We start from the raw sequence: 16,014 nt of genomic DNA, 5'->3' as shown, positions 1-16,014 counted from the left end.
TGGCCTCCATAAGAACAGTCCGTGGAGTTGTGCATAGAGGTAGTGGTCACGTTAAGTCAAGACTAGTATTTTATTATTTACAGGTCATGCATTATTGCATTTTCTGTCTAGACCAAAGCAAAACAGATGTGCCAATCGATTACGCCTACCCTTCCTATGGCCTGTGCCTACAAGAAGAGATCGGGGGACAAAAACCTGACAAGTTACCATCCCAACGCATGGCTGGACGGCCAGATGTCGTGCACCGAGGAAAAGATCTAAAAAACTTCAAGTAGATTAGCATGGCATGCGGCAGCACAATCCTGTGATTTTCCATTGTCACATGCAAAATACAGTACTACCAACACAATAAAACAAACTCAATAGAGTACTACCAACACAATAAAACAAACTCAATAGAGAAATCGAAGGCCTCCCACTCCTCCTCTGTTTATTACTCTCTCTGTCCCAAAATAACTGTCTCAACTTTGTACTAGCTCTAGTACAAAATTGTAATAAGCTTAAGACACTTATTTTGGAACGGAGGGAGTATCTATTAAACGAGGTGCAAACTCTCTCCTGATTATTAATCTGATTACTAGGCATTTAAGGATAGGTCATTAGCTTGCATTTCGCTGGTTTGTGAGTATGTTCTACCAGCCGTCGTCGTAGTAGTCTAACTGATGACTAGGCATTTAGGTTACATGATCGTATGGTATGGCATGGTTGGGTTAATCTTTTGTGGAACTAGCAAATGCTAGTTATGATTCATTTTGACTGGTTCATCATAATTCATGTTTATCATATATGAGAAAAACAATGACATGATATTAACAATTAGAGCATATTAACAATTCTGCTATGTCATTCTATGGGTTCAAATGGGTCAAATACATAGCTTATAAAAAGGATGAACGTGATTTATTTACCTGCATGTACTCCCCCTTCGTAAGAAAGATTTTCGTAGCCGGTGTCTTAGTAGCCATCTTATAGCCCATAGATGCCTTATAAGAACGGACGGCAATAATGCGCGCGTCATAGAACATATTGCGCACAAGCTTCTTACAGTGAATGTTGACGTTCACTTGTGCCTCCTCCAACTTTCCATCCTCGCATCTATAGAAATCCTTCAAATACACGTGAGATCAAACGAGATTAGAAATTAACTAGCTATGTCTTGCATAAAAAAGTGTGAATTAAACTTAATGATTACCCAAATTTCGGCAAAGATCCGCTCGGCTTTGTTGTGAACCTCAATGTTGTTGAATGTACCAACATCCTCACAGGCTTTGTAGTGGTCCCAAGTTCGTGCTACCTCCGGAACGTTGCCCTCCCCTGGCAAAGTAACAATGCCAGGGAAATGCTCCTTAAGGAGGATCCCAATGCCGCCGTTCACGTGTCGGCACTTACCCGACACCTCATCACCAGCTTCTGTCCAAGTGCTACATAATGAGAAGCCAAAGTTATGAGCAATTGTTGCATACAATGAAGGTAGAAAAATGGGAAGCCAAAGTTAGTTACCTTACTCCATATGGAGTAATGCACGACCTCTGCTCGACAGGTTCCCCTCGTTTTGGGAGACTTGATGCACCACTCAGGAACACAGACTGACCCTCCCGCCATGCATCTGGGGTCAATCAGCTCGGTCGAATTCAGCAGCCTCCCGCATCTGTCGCACTGATCGCCCCTCGCGGTGTCGTTGACGCATCCCTCCACGGGGCACGAGCCCACGACGAACCTGTCCGCCAGGAACCTTTGGCATGATTCACAGTAGAGCTGCAACAGATGATAGATATGCCATGTCTTCTAGTGTAAGGAAAAGAAAACGCAGGAATTGAACCTGTGTGATGATAACATAAGACAGATAACCGCCAAACCTGCTGCATTGTGTTCTCTGAAAGTCAGTTACGTTGTTGTCCAACAGTTTGCTGAAAATCGATTGGCATATCTCTGTCTGCTGCGGGGTGGATGTCCGGCCGAAGTGGTCGAAGCTAATGTTGAACCACGCGTGCACTTCCTTGTGGATCGCATGGTACCTGCATCAGCCAGTACGGGGTTGGGTTTTCAGAAGTTATGCAATGCAAACGCAAGACGCATGTCGTTTCCCTCTTTTATTCTTTGATGAAGCAATTTGGCTGGGTGCAATAGCATAATCCCAATTGAATCCAAACTGCAGCACTACCTGCAAGCTGGATAGTACAACACAAACTACCGAGACTGCCCCAATATTTCAACCTCAATTAGCACAAATATCAGCTTCCGACGACATTATAATATCTACTCTACGAGATATCACACCAGCACTTCTCAGGCTATGGACATGGACGAGATCTAAACAGTGAAGGTGCCATCCATGTGGGAGGTCCGACCGGCGGTGGCGCGAGAATGGAGCGGCGGGGTGGCCTACCCTCCTGCCATGTCACGCAAAGGGACGACGGTGGCTGGGCACCGGCGGCGTCAGCCGGGGAGGGCACTGGCGGTGGTGGAGGGAGGCCCGACCGGAGGTGGCCTACCCTCCCGCCATGTCGCGCACACGGACGACGGCGGCCGGGGAGGGCCCTGGCGGTGGTGGAGGGAGGCCCGACCGGAGGTGTGGTGGAGGGAGGCCCGACCGGAGGTGGCCTACCCTCCCACGATGTCGCGCAGACGGATGACGGCGGCAGCCGGGGAGGGCCCGGCGGCTGTGAACCCTAGATATTTTCACCAGAGGAGGGAACCACCAGTTGCGAGAGGGAGGGGCTGCTGCGCTCGCTGTTGTTTTTTTAATCCGGTGTGTTCTTTTTCCACTCGCGGGAGGTAGGCCACCTGTGTTTTTAGTCTTTGCCGTCTTCTATACGACGTACCTGACGGCAAAGACTAATTTTTGTCGTGTGCCCTTGCTAATCCAAGACGGCAAAACTGCGTGCCGTTTGGGTCAGTTAACAGGAGCCGTGGACATCTTTTTTGCCGTCATCCGTAGTGTAAGTAGACGGTAAAAATCGTGCCTTTGCCGTCATCTACCCAAATAGTTGACGGCAAAACTATTTTTTGCCGTGTCCGTCTGCTTTTCGTGATTTTTGGCGATAGTAGCTCTTTGCCGTCTGCCCATGACGGCCGTCTGTCCCGACGATTTGCTGACGGCAAAGATTATACATGTCATCAAAATAGCTGATTCCTGTAGTGCCACCAACGGCTCGCCCCTGCGCTGCTGCCGCCCGCATCGCTGGTTCCCACCCCCGTCGGCCGCCCACATCGCCGGTTCCAGCCTCCGCCTGTCGTCCTCGTCGCATGCCTCCATGGCCGGGTCCGCGCGTATACAAATGTTGCAACCAACATCTAAAACAGCTTCAAATGCTGTCGAGGAAAGCTTCAACCATAGAAAGAGAAAGCTTCAATCGACTCTGTCCAGCAAGGAAAGCTGCAACCGTTGTTGCATTTTGCTATTACCGGCTAACTTTTTTGCTAAATCCATCAAGGTGGACCTACGACCTAGCGACGGCTGCGGCAATTTTTTGCTGCAACCGTAGTTGCATTTTGCTACAACGGGTGAACTTTTTGTCTACATCCATCAAGGCGGTGTTGCGACCTCGCGACGGCGACGACGATGATTTTGTTGCAACCATAGTTGGATTTTTCTACTACCGTTGAACTTTTTTGCTACATCCATTCAACAACGTTGAATTACTGGTGGCCCTCGCCGACGCAATTACATTTAGTGACTAGCAAGCATGAATGGTGAGGGGTGGCGGTGGAGCTACAACCGGAGTGGGAGCTACAACCGTCGCCGGTGAGAGCGGCAACCGCAGGTGCAGTTGTTGCACGGGTTGAGGCGACAACGAGGACAGCCGACGAGGATGGGGACCGATGACGAGGAGGGCCGGAGAGGATGTGCACCGGCGACAGGATGGCCGGCAAAGGTGGGGACTAGCAACGAGGACGGCCACCGGAGGAGATCGGAGGTGCGGCGACGAGGACCCCGAGCGGGAGCTGCAGATCCAACCGGTAGAAGACGAAGCCTAGGAGATTTTTTTTGCCCAGATTCAATGGTCACATGGCTCGCATCAAACGAGTGGGGCGCGATCGGCGGAAACTTTTCGGCCGACGCACCGGCGCCTAGCAGTCCCCATTCATAAATGCTATTTCATTTTGAGAATATATATTGACGAATTGTGAACATTTTTTGAAAGGTGTGAACAATGTTTAAAATTCACGAATATTTATTATTAAGTCCCGAATTTTATATAAATCTCAAATACTTTTTAAATTCATTATCACGAACAATTATTGAAATCAGAAAAAACCATGGCATGCTTTCCCCCCTAGGTAGCAGCAGAGCGAAGCTGAGCTGAAGAAATAGAAGTCGAGCAAGCCAGCAGAGCGATCGATAGCGAGGACGGGAGCTTAATGGGCCGAGGCCAAGTGCATGTTTCAGGATCGTTTTGACGCTAAGAGCGAGTTTTGGTCCTCGGAATCTTGACGGGCGCGTTTCCTCCTCGGTAATCGGTAAATCCAGAAACTATATTAGCCCGACCGAACTCACGGCAACGATCGAACCAAGAGCACAAGAAAACACGTAGACGTACGGAAAGCCAGTCGGGATGCAGATCTTGGTGAAGACGCCGACGGGGAAGACGGTGATCCTGGATGTCGAGAGCACCGACACCATCGGCAACGTCAAGGCCAAGATCGACGGCGAGGAAGGCGTGTCGCCGGAGCAGCAGCGGCTCATCTTCGGCGGGAAGCCGCTGGAGGACGAGCGCAGCCTGGCCGACTACGACGTCCACAAGGACTCCACTCTCCACCTGCTGCTTCAGCTGCCCGGCGGGTTTCGCGGCCGCGAGGGTGGTTGGTCCACGGAAAAAAACATGAAAGTCCTTGCTGAAAGCTACAACGCAAATAAGAAGATCTGCCGCAAGCACGCTTTTCTTTTTCTTTTTTTCTTTCTTGAGATGATGAATCTACTGCAAGTATGTAACATTTTTTGGACTGTCACTGGTAGAAAAAGAGGCTTCCGTCCAGCCCCATAAGTCGCGAAACTGTAGGAACCGCGACTAATGAATTCTTTAGTCGCGGTTCGGAAGACGAACCGCGACCAAAGGCCTGGGCCCAGGGCGCTCGGTGGCCAGCTGGTGCACGTGAGGGGCTTTAGTCGCGGTTGGCGTGGCCAACCGCGACTAAATCTCATCCCCTGTATATTATTTGTATTTTTAAGATTTTGAAAAAGAAAAGTATTTTGAAAAATACCTTTAGTCGCGGTTGGCCTGGCCAACCGCGACTAAAGGTCGTTGCGCGCGGGAACGCAAAAACCCGCCAAAAAACCCTTTAGTCGCGGTTGGTCTGGCCAACCGCGACTAAAGGTTACCCGTTAGTCGCGGGCCGCCTCCCCAACCGCGACTAAAGGGGGGGGGCTATAAATACAAGGGCCCGAACCGTCGCCTCCATTTCTCGTCTTCTCCGATCTCTGCCGCGCCGAAGGCCTGCCGCCGTCGCCCTCGCCCTCGACGCCGCCCGCCGTCGCCCTCGCCCTCGACGCCGCCCGCCGTCGCCCTCGCCGCCCGCCGTCGCCCTCGCCCTCGACGCCGCCCGCCGCCGCCCGCCGTCGCCCTCGCCCTCGACGCCGCCCCCTCTCGCCCACGTACGGCGCCGCCGGCCGCTATCACCGGCCTCCCTCGCCCACCGCGCGCGCGCCGCCTCGCTCGCCCGCCCTCAACGCCGCCGGCCGGCCGGTACTGCCGCGCGCGCACGCGCGCGCCTCTCTCAGTTATTAGAATTTGTAAAAACTACGGAAAAAAGTTTGTAAAAACTACGGAAAAAAGTTTGTAAAAACTACTTGTAAAGGTTTTGCATTTTTGTAGCTTTCAATGGTATATTATTTGCCCCATTGTAATAAAATTTGTAACCATAGAATATGTGAAACTCCTTTAAAATTAAAATAAAGCACAAAAGAAATAAAACAATACAAATTAAACAGAAAACAGGTTTAGGGGGGGCTACCTAAACCTGCGGCGGCCTTTAGTCGCGGTTGGCCAGAAGAACCGCGACTAAAGGTCCTCCGCCCCGACAGCCGCCTAGCGCCCACGTGGACGGGCCTTTAGTTGCGGTTCTTAAGCAACCGCGACTAAGGGAGGGCCTTTAGTCGCGCCTATTTGGTCGCGGTTGCGCAACCGCGACCAAAGGCCCTTTTTCCACCAGTATGTTATCTATGAACCTTTTTTCACCCTGCATGGATCGTCTCTGCTGCAGGTGCTATGCTCGGCTACCACCTGGGGCTACAAACTGTCGCAAGAAGAAGTGTGGCCATCGCAACCAGGTGAAGCTTACTTCTCCCTCTCATGTTCTTCGCCGGCTGGCTTTATCCTTTTTGGCGGCTAACTTAAAAACTAAAAGTAAGGGGTGGATCTGATGCATGTATTTTGCTCAACCTGTCTGTACAGCTGAGGCCAAAGAAGATCTGGAGGCTCTACTAAAGCGGGGGGCACCACTGAATCCATTGATTTTTCAGTGCTTATATAGTTAGACCGGTCTAACCTTTTTTCTGTATCCTACAGCTTCCTCCCATCGCTCTTTGTCTCCGTAAAAAAGCTGGCCTAATTACTCTGACGCTGCAAAATGTCTGCAGCTGTACAGTGGCCAGCACAAATCGCCATACCGCTGGATGGACGGGATTACAGGGTGCCGGGACTCCCGGGTGTCGTCGCACCTTTTCGATATAGTTATCTCGTTGTAAACTTCCGTCCTTGTGGATATTGAACCTTAATTACTGTGTTGCAGATACATCAATTTGCGATCATGTCTTAGGTTGATCCTATCTTTCGACCGATCGAAAAGTGTGACCACGAAGTTGTTATGAACTTATGATCACGCCTCTCGATATGTACGTGGCTTAATGAAACTTCCTGATTGTCGAAAAACTTATGTGAGAGCCATGATTGTGTTTGACAGCAATTGGTGTGTCTATTTCTAAGTCGTCTCGAATATTTTATACTCTAATTTTGACAGCAATTGGAGTATATCTCTGTCACTAAGTAAGCCTTCAGATCAACATCCAACTATTAATCTCCTCTAATATTGTACATAAATTATGATCAAAACTTGCACAAACGATGCCTTATTAGGGAAGTGCAGTAATCAGAGATGAAAAAGGGAATTTTTTGGCGGCCACCTGCAAATATATTACACATGCAGCGGATGTGGTCACTACGGAAGCAATGGTACTGCAAGATGGACTAATATTTGCAAACTCTTTGGGATTCTCACTAGTAGAAAACAGGACTTCGGTCCAGGGCGGGAATCTCATTAGTCCCGGTTCATTCACGAACCTGGACCCATGGAGACATCGGTTTCGGTTCGTGAGGCCAGGGCGCCGGCCATGCATCGTGGGTCATTGGTCCCGGTTCGTGTCACCCCTTTGGTCCCAGTTTCATACAGGACCCTGACCAATAGGCCGGCAACCGTTCGTATCCCTCTTTAGTTCCGGTTGGTGGTTCAAAGCGGGACTAAGTGGTGGTGGCAACCGTTCGTCTCACCCCTTTAGTCCCTGTTGGTGGCTCAACCCGGGAATAAAGGTCCAAACGGTTCCTCTCCCGCGTCATTTTCAGCGAAGAAAAGCACAACCGAAGCAGAATCTCTCGCCATTCTCTGTTCTTCTCCTCTCTCGCTCTCCTCTCTTCTTCCCCTCTCTTCTTCCCTTCTCTTCTTCCACCATGCCAACAACTCGCTTCGGAGAGGTGCTCGCACATGGCACGACCAAGCTCGATGTCGTGTACACGAACGACAACAGGGAGGTGCCGCATTTTCTTCGACAGTTGCAGGGATGGCTTGACGCCGCGGAGGAGCATGAGCATTTCTTGGGGCTTTATCTGGAGTACACGGCTAATCAACAAGGTGTTGCCATCATTCAACTATGTTTTAAACTCCATGTCTTGATCTTCTAATGGGCGATGTATGTTTTGAGTCTTTTCTTTGATCCAAGGTTATGAAAATTGCATATAGTGATCTTTTTAGGTTCCATTGGATAGCAATATGCAGTTTTTATATATGTTCCATTAGATAGTTAATTGATGGTTTCTTGATCAATTCATAATATATGAAAATTTCATAGGATAACAATATGTTCCATTGGAATTCTATAAAGATCAATTTCTCTTTAGTTGTAGTGAAATAATTTTCCGCGGCGTTCTTTGATCCAAGGTTATGAAAATTGCATATAGTGATCTCTCTAGGTTCCATTGCAATCGTGCCCCCCGCTCAAGGTGTCTAGCGATATCGTCGTTGCTAATCATCCAGGAATGGTGCCCGGTACCAATCCTGATGATTACTTGGGGATGATGTAATTTTTTAAATGGCTAAGGTAATAAAAGAACAATATAAATACATGCGCGGGAAGCCTCTCGTCAAACCTGGTCATCCTCCTCTAACAATGATGATGCACAAATTGCATGAGTGGTATATGAAAACCTGCAGGGAGTCTGAGAAAGACGCTATGTACGTGGCAGTGAAATCAGAGCACGGATTTATTGTACTTCCCGTGATTTCTATTCAATTTGAGGAGTTATTGTACAATCAACTGGTCCTCGACAAACAACTCACGACTTCCTACTGTCTGTAAGTATTACTTCTATAGTTAAGTCTCTAGCTCAGCTCGTTCATTGCATTTATATATAATTATCCTTACTATATATATTATGCAGATTGAAGATCTCGAATTAAAAAAAGCAGGAATCATTGATGTTGGGTTCATTAGCCCAGATGCCGTAAATGAATTGACGGTACAAAACTCAATCAAAGAGACCGAGGAGAACTTGCTAAACTCGTTCCTTATACATCAAAACAAAAGGGAAATAATCTTTCCTTACAACTTCAAGTGAGTGTTGTTGTCTTCTCTGTATACTCGGTTTCGCTTACTCGAGGTTAAGTAATGTAATTGATGAGTTATATATGTGTGCGTAGATACCACTTTATTCTGTTATCCATTGACGTTGGCAGGGCATTAGTAACTGTCTTAGACTCGAGACGTAAAGACGAACAGGATTCTGCGGACATGACTGCAATGCTCAAGAAGTAAGTCCAGTCAATTCCGGGACCATATCGGCATGCGAATTTCGTTCATGGGCTGATATCAAGTAATCATTTTCTTTGCGTGACATGGTTTGGAAGAAGTTCGCCAATAAGGTTCCCGGTCTAAACAAAGAGTTGCAATTTAGGCACACCAACGTAAGTAGTACTAGCTAGTTCCGCGCATCTCTAATTGATTCAAATTTTCATCAATATATCATTACCATGGTTGCTTATCAGTTTGATTGAACTCTATTCTCGTAAAGTATAGGTACCAAGAAGAAGGGACTCTTTTATGTGGATACTATGTATACGAGTTCATTCGCCACTCGACCTCTGAGCGGGGCTTCTCTAAGGAATTATTTGAAATATGTAAATAATATTCAAAATTTTAATTTATATATTACCATCAATTGTGTTGAGTTTTATTCATATATATGCTTGTATTGACCCCCTTCTTTAAATTAGATCTGCCAGATGCGGGATGAACTCCTACCATATGATCGCATAGGAGCAATTCAAGAGAAATTGGCAGGATTGTTTCTTGACCACGTCATACCTAAAGACGGAGAATACCATGTGGACTTGTGATTGGATCTTAATTAGATGATGTTAGGGATTGTAAAATATGTTATATTGTATATATATGTTGGGGATTGTAAATGGTTCCTTCATTTTCTTATTAGCTAGCGTCAAGTTCTTTCTATATGTATAGTAGCTAGCGTCGACCAAGCACGGAGAAAGAGAGAGCCCTTCTCTCTATTAGCTAGCTAACATAATATGAAACCACTAAATTAACCTTTCAAAACCCCCCAACTCCCAACCCCCATTCAAAAAAAACCAAGCTCCGGCCAGATGCTGACGCGTGGATTCCATTTAATTCCGGTTGGTCAAAGTTCCTTCTTTCTGGGCTCCCCGGAACGGCCACGTGAAGCTCCTTTGGGCCTGGCCATAAGACCGCCGGAACTAAAAGTTTTGGCCTTCAGTCCCGACCCTTTATTTCGGGTTTTAAAACCGGGATTAATGGGCTTCTGGAACCGGGATAAATGGACAGTGTCTCACGGGTGGGTGGAGGCAGAATCAGATTTAATAAGTGTGCTTGAAAATTGCACGGGACAACTGCATGGTAGAATATGGCTGCAGCACTTTTTGCAGAATGTGTGGATCACTCATTGGGAAGGTTGCTTTTAAACATTGTGTTCGTTCCTCGAATCAAGCGGCGCATGTGCTTGTTAATTTTAGTTTGCATACTGAGGCTTGTAATAGTTGGTGTGACCAGCCTCCGTCTTGTCTTTTTTTTGCAGGGTAAAAGAGTTTTATTCCTCTGAGATAGTGTTACAGTCTGCTAAAATAAAAGGTATGGTACTGTCTGGAACACGGTGCAACAACACGTGGTGCTACCTCGAGAGCAACCTATTGTTGGAAATATGCCCTAGAGGCAATAATAAATTAGTTATTATTATATTTCTTAGTTCATGATAATCGTTTATTATCCATGCTATAATTATATTGATTAGAAACACAATACTCGTGTGGATACATAGACAAAACACTGTCCCTAGTAAGCCTCTAGTTGACTAGCTCGTTGATCAAAGATGGTCAAGGTTTCCTGGCCATAGGCAAGTGTTGTCACTTGATAACGGGATCGCATCATTAGGAGAATCATGTGATGGACTAGACCCAAACTAATAGACGTAGCATGTTGATCGTGTCATTTTGTTGCTACTGTTTTTCTGCGTGTCAAGTATTTATTCCTATGACCATGAGATCATATAACTCACTGACACCGGAGGAATGCTTTGTGTGTATCAAACGTCGCAACGTAACTGGGTGACTATAAAGATGCTCTACAGGTATCTCCGAAGGTGTTAGTTGAGTTAGTATGGATCAAGACTGGGATTTGTCACTCCGTGTGACGGAGAGGTATCTCGGGGCCCACTCGGTAATACAACATCACACACAAGCCTTGCGAGCAATGTAAATTAGTGTAAGTTGCGGGATCTTGTATTACGGAACGAGTAAAGAGACTTGCCGGTAAACGAGATTGAAATAGGTATGCGGATACTGACGATCGAATCTCGGGCAAGTAACATACCGAAGGACAAAGGGAATGACATACGGGATTATACGAATCCTTGGCACTGAGGTTCAAACGATAAGATCTTCGTGGAATATGTAGGATCCAATATGGGCATCCAGGTCCCGCTATTGGATATTGACCGAGGAGTCTCTCGGGTCATGTCTACATAGTTCTCGAACCCGCAGGGTCTGCACACTTAAGGTTCGACGTTGTTTTATGCGTATTTGAGTTATACGGTTGTTTACCGAATGTTGTTCGGAGTCCCGGATGTTGGACCCCAAGGCAAGGTCCCCCTCCCTCCTCCTATATATATGGGGCTTTTAGGGCAGATTTGAGACGACTTTCTCACGGCTGCCCGACCACATACCTCCATAGTTTTTCCTCTAGATCGTGTTTCTGCGGAGCTCGGGCGGAGCCCTGCTGAGACAAGATCATCACCAACCTCCGGAGCGCCGTCACGCTGCCGGAGAACTCTTCTACCTCTCCGTCTCTCTTGCTGGATCAAGAAGGCCGAGATCATCGTCGAGCTGTACGTGTGCTGAATGCGGAGGTGCCGTCCGTTCGGTACTAGATCGTGGGATTGATCGCAGGATTGTTCGCGGGGCGGATCGAGGGACGTGAGGACGTTCCACTACATCAACCGCGTTCTCTAACGCTTCTGCTGTACGATCTACAAGGGTATGTAGATCACTCATCCCCTCTCGTAGATGGACATCACCATGATAGGTCTTCGTGCGCGTAGGAAAATTTTTGTTTCCCATGCGACGTTCCCCAACAGTGGCATCATGAGCTAGGTTCATGCGTAGATGTCTTCTCGAGTATAACACGAAAGGTTTTGTGGGCGGTGATGTGCGTTTTGCTGCCCTCCTTAGTCTTTTCTTGATTCCGCGGTATTGTTGGATTGAAGCGGCTTGTACCGACATTACTCGTACGCTTACGAGAGACTGGTTTCATCGTTACGAGTAACCCCCTTTGCTCAAAGATGACTGGCAAGTGACGGTTTCTCCAACTTTAGTTGAATCGGATTTGACCGAGGAGGTCCTTGGATGAGGTTAAATAGCAACTCATATATCTCCGTTGTGGTGTTTGCGTAAGTAAGATGCGATCCTACTAGATACCCTTGGTCACCACGTAAAACATGCAACAACAAAATTAGAGGACGTCTAACTTGTTTTTGCAGGGTATGATTGTGATGTGATATGGCCAATGATGTGATGTGATATATTGGATGTATGAGATGATCATGTTGTAATAGAAATATCGACTTGCACGTCGATGGTACGGCAACCGGCAGGAGCCATAGGGTTGTCTTTATACTAACGTGTGTGCTTGCAGATGCGTTTACTATTTTGCTAGGATGTAGCTTTAGTAGTAATAGCATAAGTAGCACGACAACCCCGATGGCAACACGTTGATGGATGATCATGGTGTGGCGCCGGTGACAAGAAGATCGTGCCGGTGCTTTGATGATGGAGATCAAGAAGCACGTGATGATGGCCATATCATGTCACTTATGAATTGCATGTGATGTTAATCCTTTTATGCACCTTATTTTGCTTAGAACGATGGTAGCATTATGAGGTGATCTCTCACTAAAATTTCAAGACGAAATTGTGTTCTCCCCGACTGTGCACCGTTGCTACAGTTCGTCGTTTCGAGACACCACGTGATGATCGGGTGTGATAGACTCAACGTTCACATACAACGGGTGCAAAACAGTTGCGCACGCGGAACACTCGGGTTAAGCTTGACGAGCCTAGCATGTGCAGACATGGCCTCGGAACACATGAGACCGAAAGGTCGAGCATGAATCGTATAGTTGATATGATTAGCATAGAGATGCTTACCACTGAAACTATTCTCGACTCACGTGATGATCGGACTTGAGATAGTGGATTTGGATCATGTACCACTCAAATGACTAGAGAGATGTACTTTTTGAGTGGGAGTTCTTAAGTAATATGATTAATTGAACTAATTGTCATGAACATAGTCTAATGGTCTTTGCGAATTACGATGTAGCTTGCGCTATAGCTCTACTGTTTTTATATGTTCCTAGAGAAAATTTAGTTGAAAATTGATAGTAGCAAACTTTGCAGACTGAGTCTGTAAAACCGAGGATTGTCCTCGTTGCTACGCAGAAGGCTTATGTCCTTAATGCACCACTCGGTGTGCTGCACCTCGAGCGTCGTCTGTGGATGCTATGAACATCCGACATACACGTTTCTGATGACTACACGATAGTTCAGTGCAAAATACTTAATGGCTTAGAAGCAAGGCGCCGAAAACGTTGTAAAACGTCACGGAACATAAGTGATGTTCTAAAGAGATGAAATTGTGATTTCATGCTTGTGCCCTTGTTAAGAGGTACGAGACCTCCAACAAGATCCATTGTCCACAAAGTAAAGGAGAAAAGCTCAATCATTGAGCGTGTGCTCAGATTGTCTGAGTACGACAATCACTTGAATCAAGTGGGAGTTAATCTTCCAGATGAGATAGTGATGGTTCTCCAAAGTCACTGCCACCAAGCTGTGAGAGCTTCGTGATGAACTATAACATATCAAGGATAGATTCAATGATCCTTGAGCGATTCGCGATGTTTGACACTGCGAAAGTAGAAATCAAGAAGGAGCGTCAATAGTTGATGGTTTGTAAAACCACTAAGTTTCAAGAAAGGCAAGGGCTAGAAGGGATACTTCGTGAAACGGCAAAACAGTTGCTGCACTAATGAAGAGACCCAAGATTAAACCCAAACCCAAGACTAAGTGCTTCTGTAATGAGGGGAACAGTCACTGAGGGGGAGCAACTCTAGATACTTGGTAGATAAGAAGGCTGGCGAAAGTCGAAAGAAGTGTATTTGATATACATGATGTAGATGTGTACTTTACTAGTACTCCTAGTAGCATGAGGGTATTGGATACCGGTTCGGTTGCTAAGTGATTAGTAACACGAAATGAAAGCTACGGCATAAACGGAGACTAGCTAAAGGCGAGGTGACGATACGTGTTGGAAGTGTTTCCAAGGTTGATATGATCAAACGTCGCACGCTCCCTCTACCATCGGGATTGGTGTTAAACCTAAATAATTGTTATTTGGTGCTTGCGTTAAGCATGAACATGATTGGATCGTGTTTATTGCAATACGATTATTCATTTAAGGAGAATAATGGTTACTCTATTTTCTTGAATATTCACCTTCAATGGTTTATTGAATCTCGATCGTAGTGTTACACATGTTCATGATATTGGTGCCAAAAGATACGAGTTAATGATGATAGTACCACTTACTTGTGGCACTGCCGCTTGAGTCATGTTAGTATAAATTGCATGAAGAGGCTCCATGCTGATGGATCTTTGTACTCACCTGATTTTGAATCACTACTGACATGCAAATCATACCACATGAGCAAGGCCTTGTTTTCATTGAGATGAAATAAGATAGTAACTTGTTGGAAGTGATACATTTTGATGTATGCAGTCCAATGGGTACTGAGGCACATAGTGGATATCATTATGTTCTTACTTCACTGACGAATTGAGTAGATACAGGAGTATTTACTTAATGAATCACAAGTCTGAAATGTTGAAAAGTTCAATTCCGTTTCAGAGTGAAGTTCGTCGTAACAAGAGGATAAACTGTCTACGATATGATCATGGAAATGAATATCTGAGTTACGAGTTTTGGTACGCAGTTAAGACAATGTGGAAATTGTTTCGCAGTTCATGCCACCTGGAACATCATAGTGTGATGATGTGTCTGAACGTCGTAGCCACGCACTATTTGGTATGGTGCATACTATGATGTCTCTTATCGAATTATCACTATCGTTTATGGGTTATGCATTAGAGACAACCGCACTCACTTTAAATAGGGCACCGCGTATTTCCGTTGAGATGACACAGTATAGACTGAGGTTTAGAGAAATCTAAACTGTCGTTTCTTGAAAGTTTGGGGCTTCGACACTTATGTGAAAAAGTTTCAGTCTGATAAGCTTGAACCCAAAGCGGATAAATGCATCTTCATAGGATATCCAAAACAGTTGGGTACATCTCCTATGTCAGATCCGAAAGCAAAGTGTTTGTTTCTAGAAACGGATCCTTTCTCGAGGAAAGGTTTCTCTCGAAAGAATTGAGTGGGAGGGTAGTAGAACTTGATGAGGTTATTGAACCATCACTTCAACCAGTGTGTAGCAGGGCGCAGGAAGTTGTTCCTGTGGCGCCTACACCAATTGAAGTGGAAGCTGATGATGGTGATCATCAAGCATCGGATCAAGTTACTACAAGCCTCGTAGGTTGACAAGGTCGCATACTACTACAGAGTGGTACGGTAACCCTGTCTTGGAGGTCATGTTGTTGAGCAACAATGAACCTACGAGTTATGGAGAAAGCGATGGTGGGCCCAGATTCCGACAAATGGCTGGAAGCCATGAAATCCGAGAGAGGATCCATGTATGAAAACAAAGTGTAGACTTTGAAAGAACTACTTGATGGTCATAAGACTATTGAGTAAAGATGGATCTTTAAAAGAAGACAGACGATGATGGTGATAAGTCACTATTAAGAAAAGCTCGACTTGTCGCAAAGATGTTTTCGACAAGATCAAACAGTTGACTATGATGAGACTTTCTCACTCGTAGCGATGCTAAAGGTCTGTTAGAATTATGTTAGTTGTTGATGCATTATTTATGAAATATTGCATGTAGGATGTCAAAACATTGTTTTCTCGACGGTTTCCTTGAGCAAACATTGTATGTGATACAACCAGAAGGTTTTGTCGATCCTAAAGATACTAGCAAGTATGCAAGCTCCAGTGATCCTTCAATGGACTGGTGCAAGCATCTCGGAGTTGGAATATACACTTTTATGAGATGATCAAAGATTTTTGGTTTGTACAAGGTTTATGAGAAACTTGTATTTCCAAAG

At 45.9% G+C, this 16,014-nt stretch overlaps 1 protein-coding gene across 1 annotated transcript in view; it reads left to right on the top strand.

Moving 5' to 3' along the window:
• Positions 1-6,425, top strand: part of LOC123397381 (ubiquitin-60S ribosomal protein L40-like) — a 72,808-nt gene extending 66,383 nt beyond the window's left edge. The window contains exons 5-7 of the mRNA XM_045091947.1: positions 4,552-4,873; positions 6,202-6,268; positions 6,393-6,425. Coding sequence (XP_044947882.1) covers positions 4,552-4,873; positions 6,202-6,268; positions 6,393-6,425 — 422 coding nt within the window. The remainder of the gene's footprint in view (positions 1-4,551; positions 4,874-6,201; positions 6,269-6,392) is intronic.
• The last annotated feature ends 9,589 nt before the right edge of the window (positions 6,426-16,014 follow it).

Source organism: Hordeum vulgare, chromosome 5H (assembly GCF_904849725.1).
Source record: "Hordeum vulgare subsp. vulgare chromosome 5H, MorexV3_pseudomolecules_assembly, whole genome shotgun sequence".
Lineage (NCBI taxonomy): Eukaryota > Viridiplantae > Streptophyta > Magnoliopsida > Poales > Poaceae > Hordeum > Hordeum vulgare.
The sequence above is the reverse complement of the archived record's forward strand: the minus strand, read 5'-3'. Positions and strand labels throughout refer to the sequence as shown.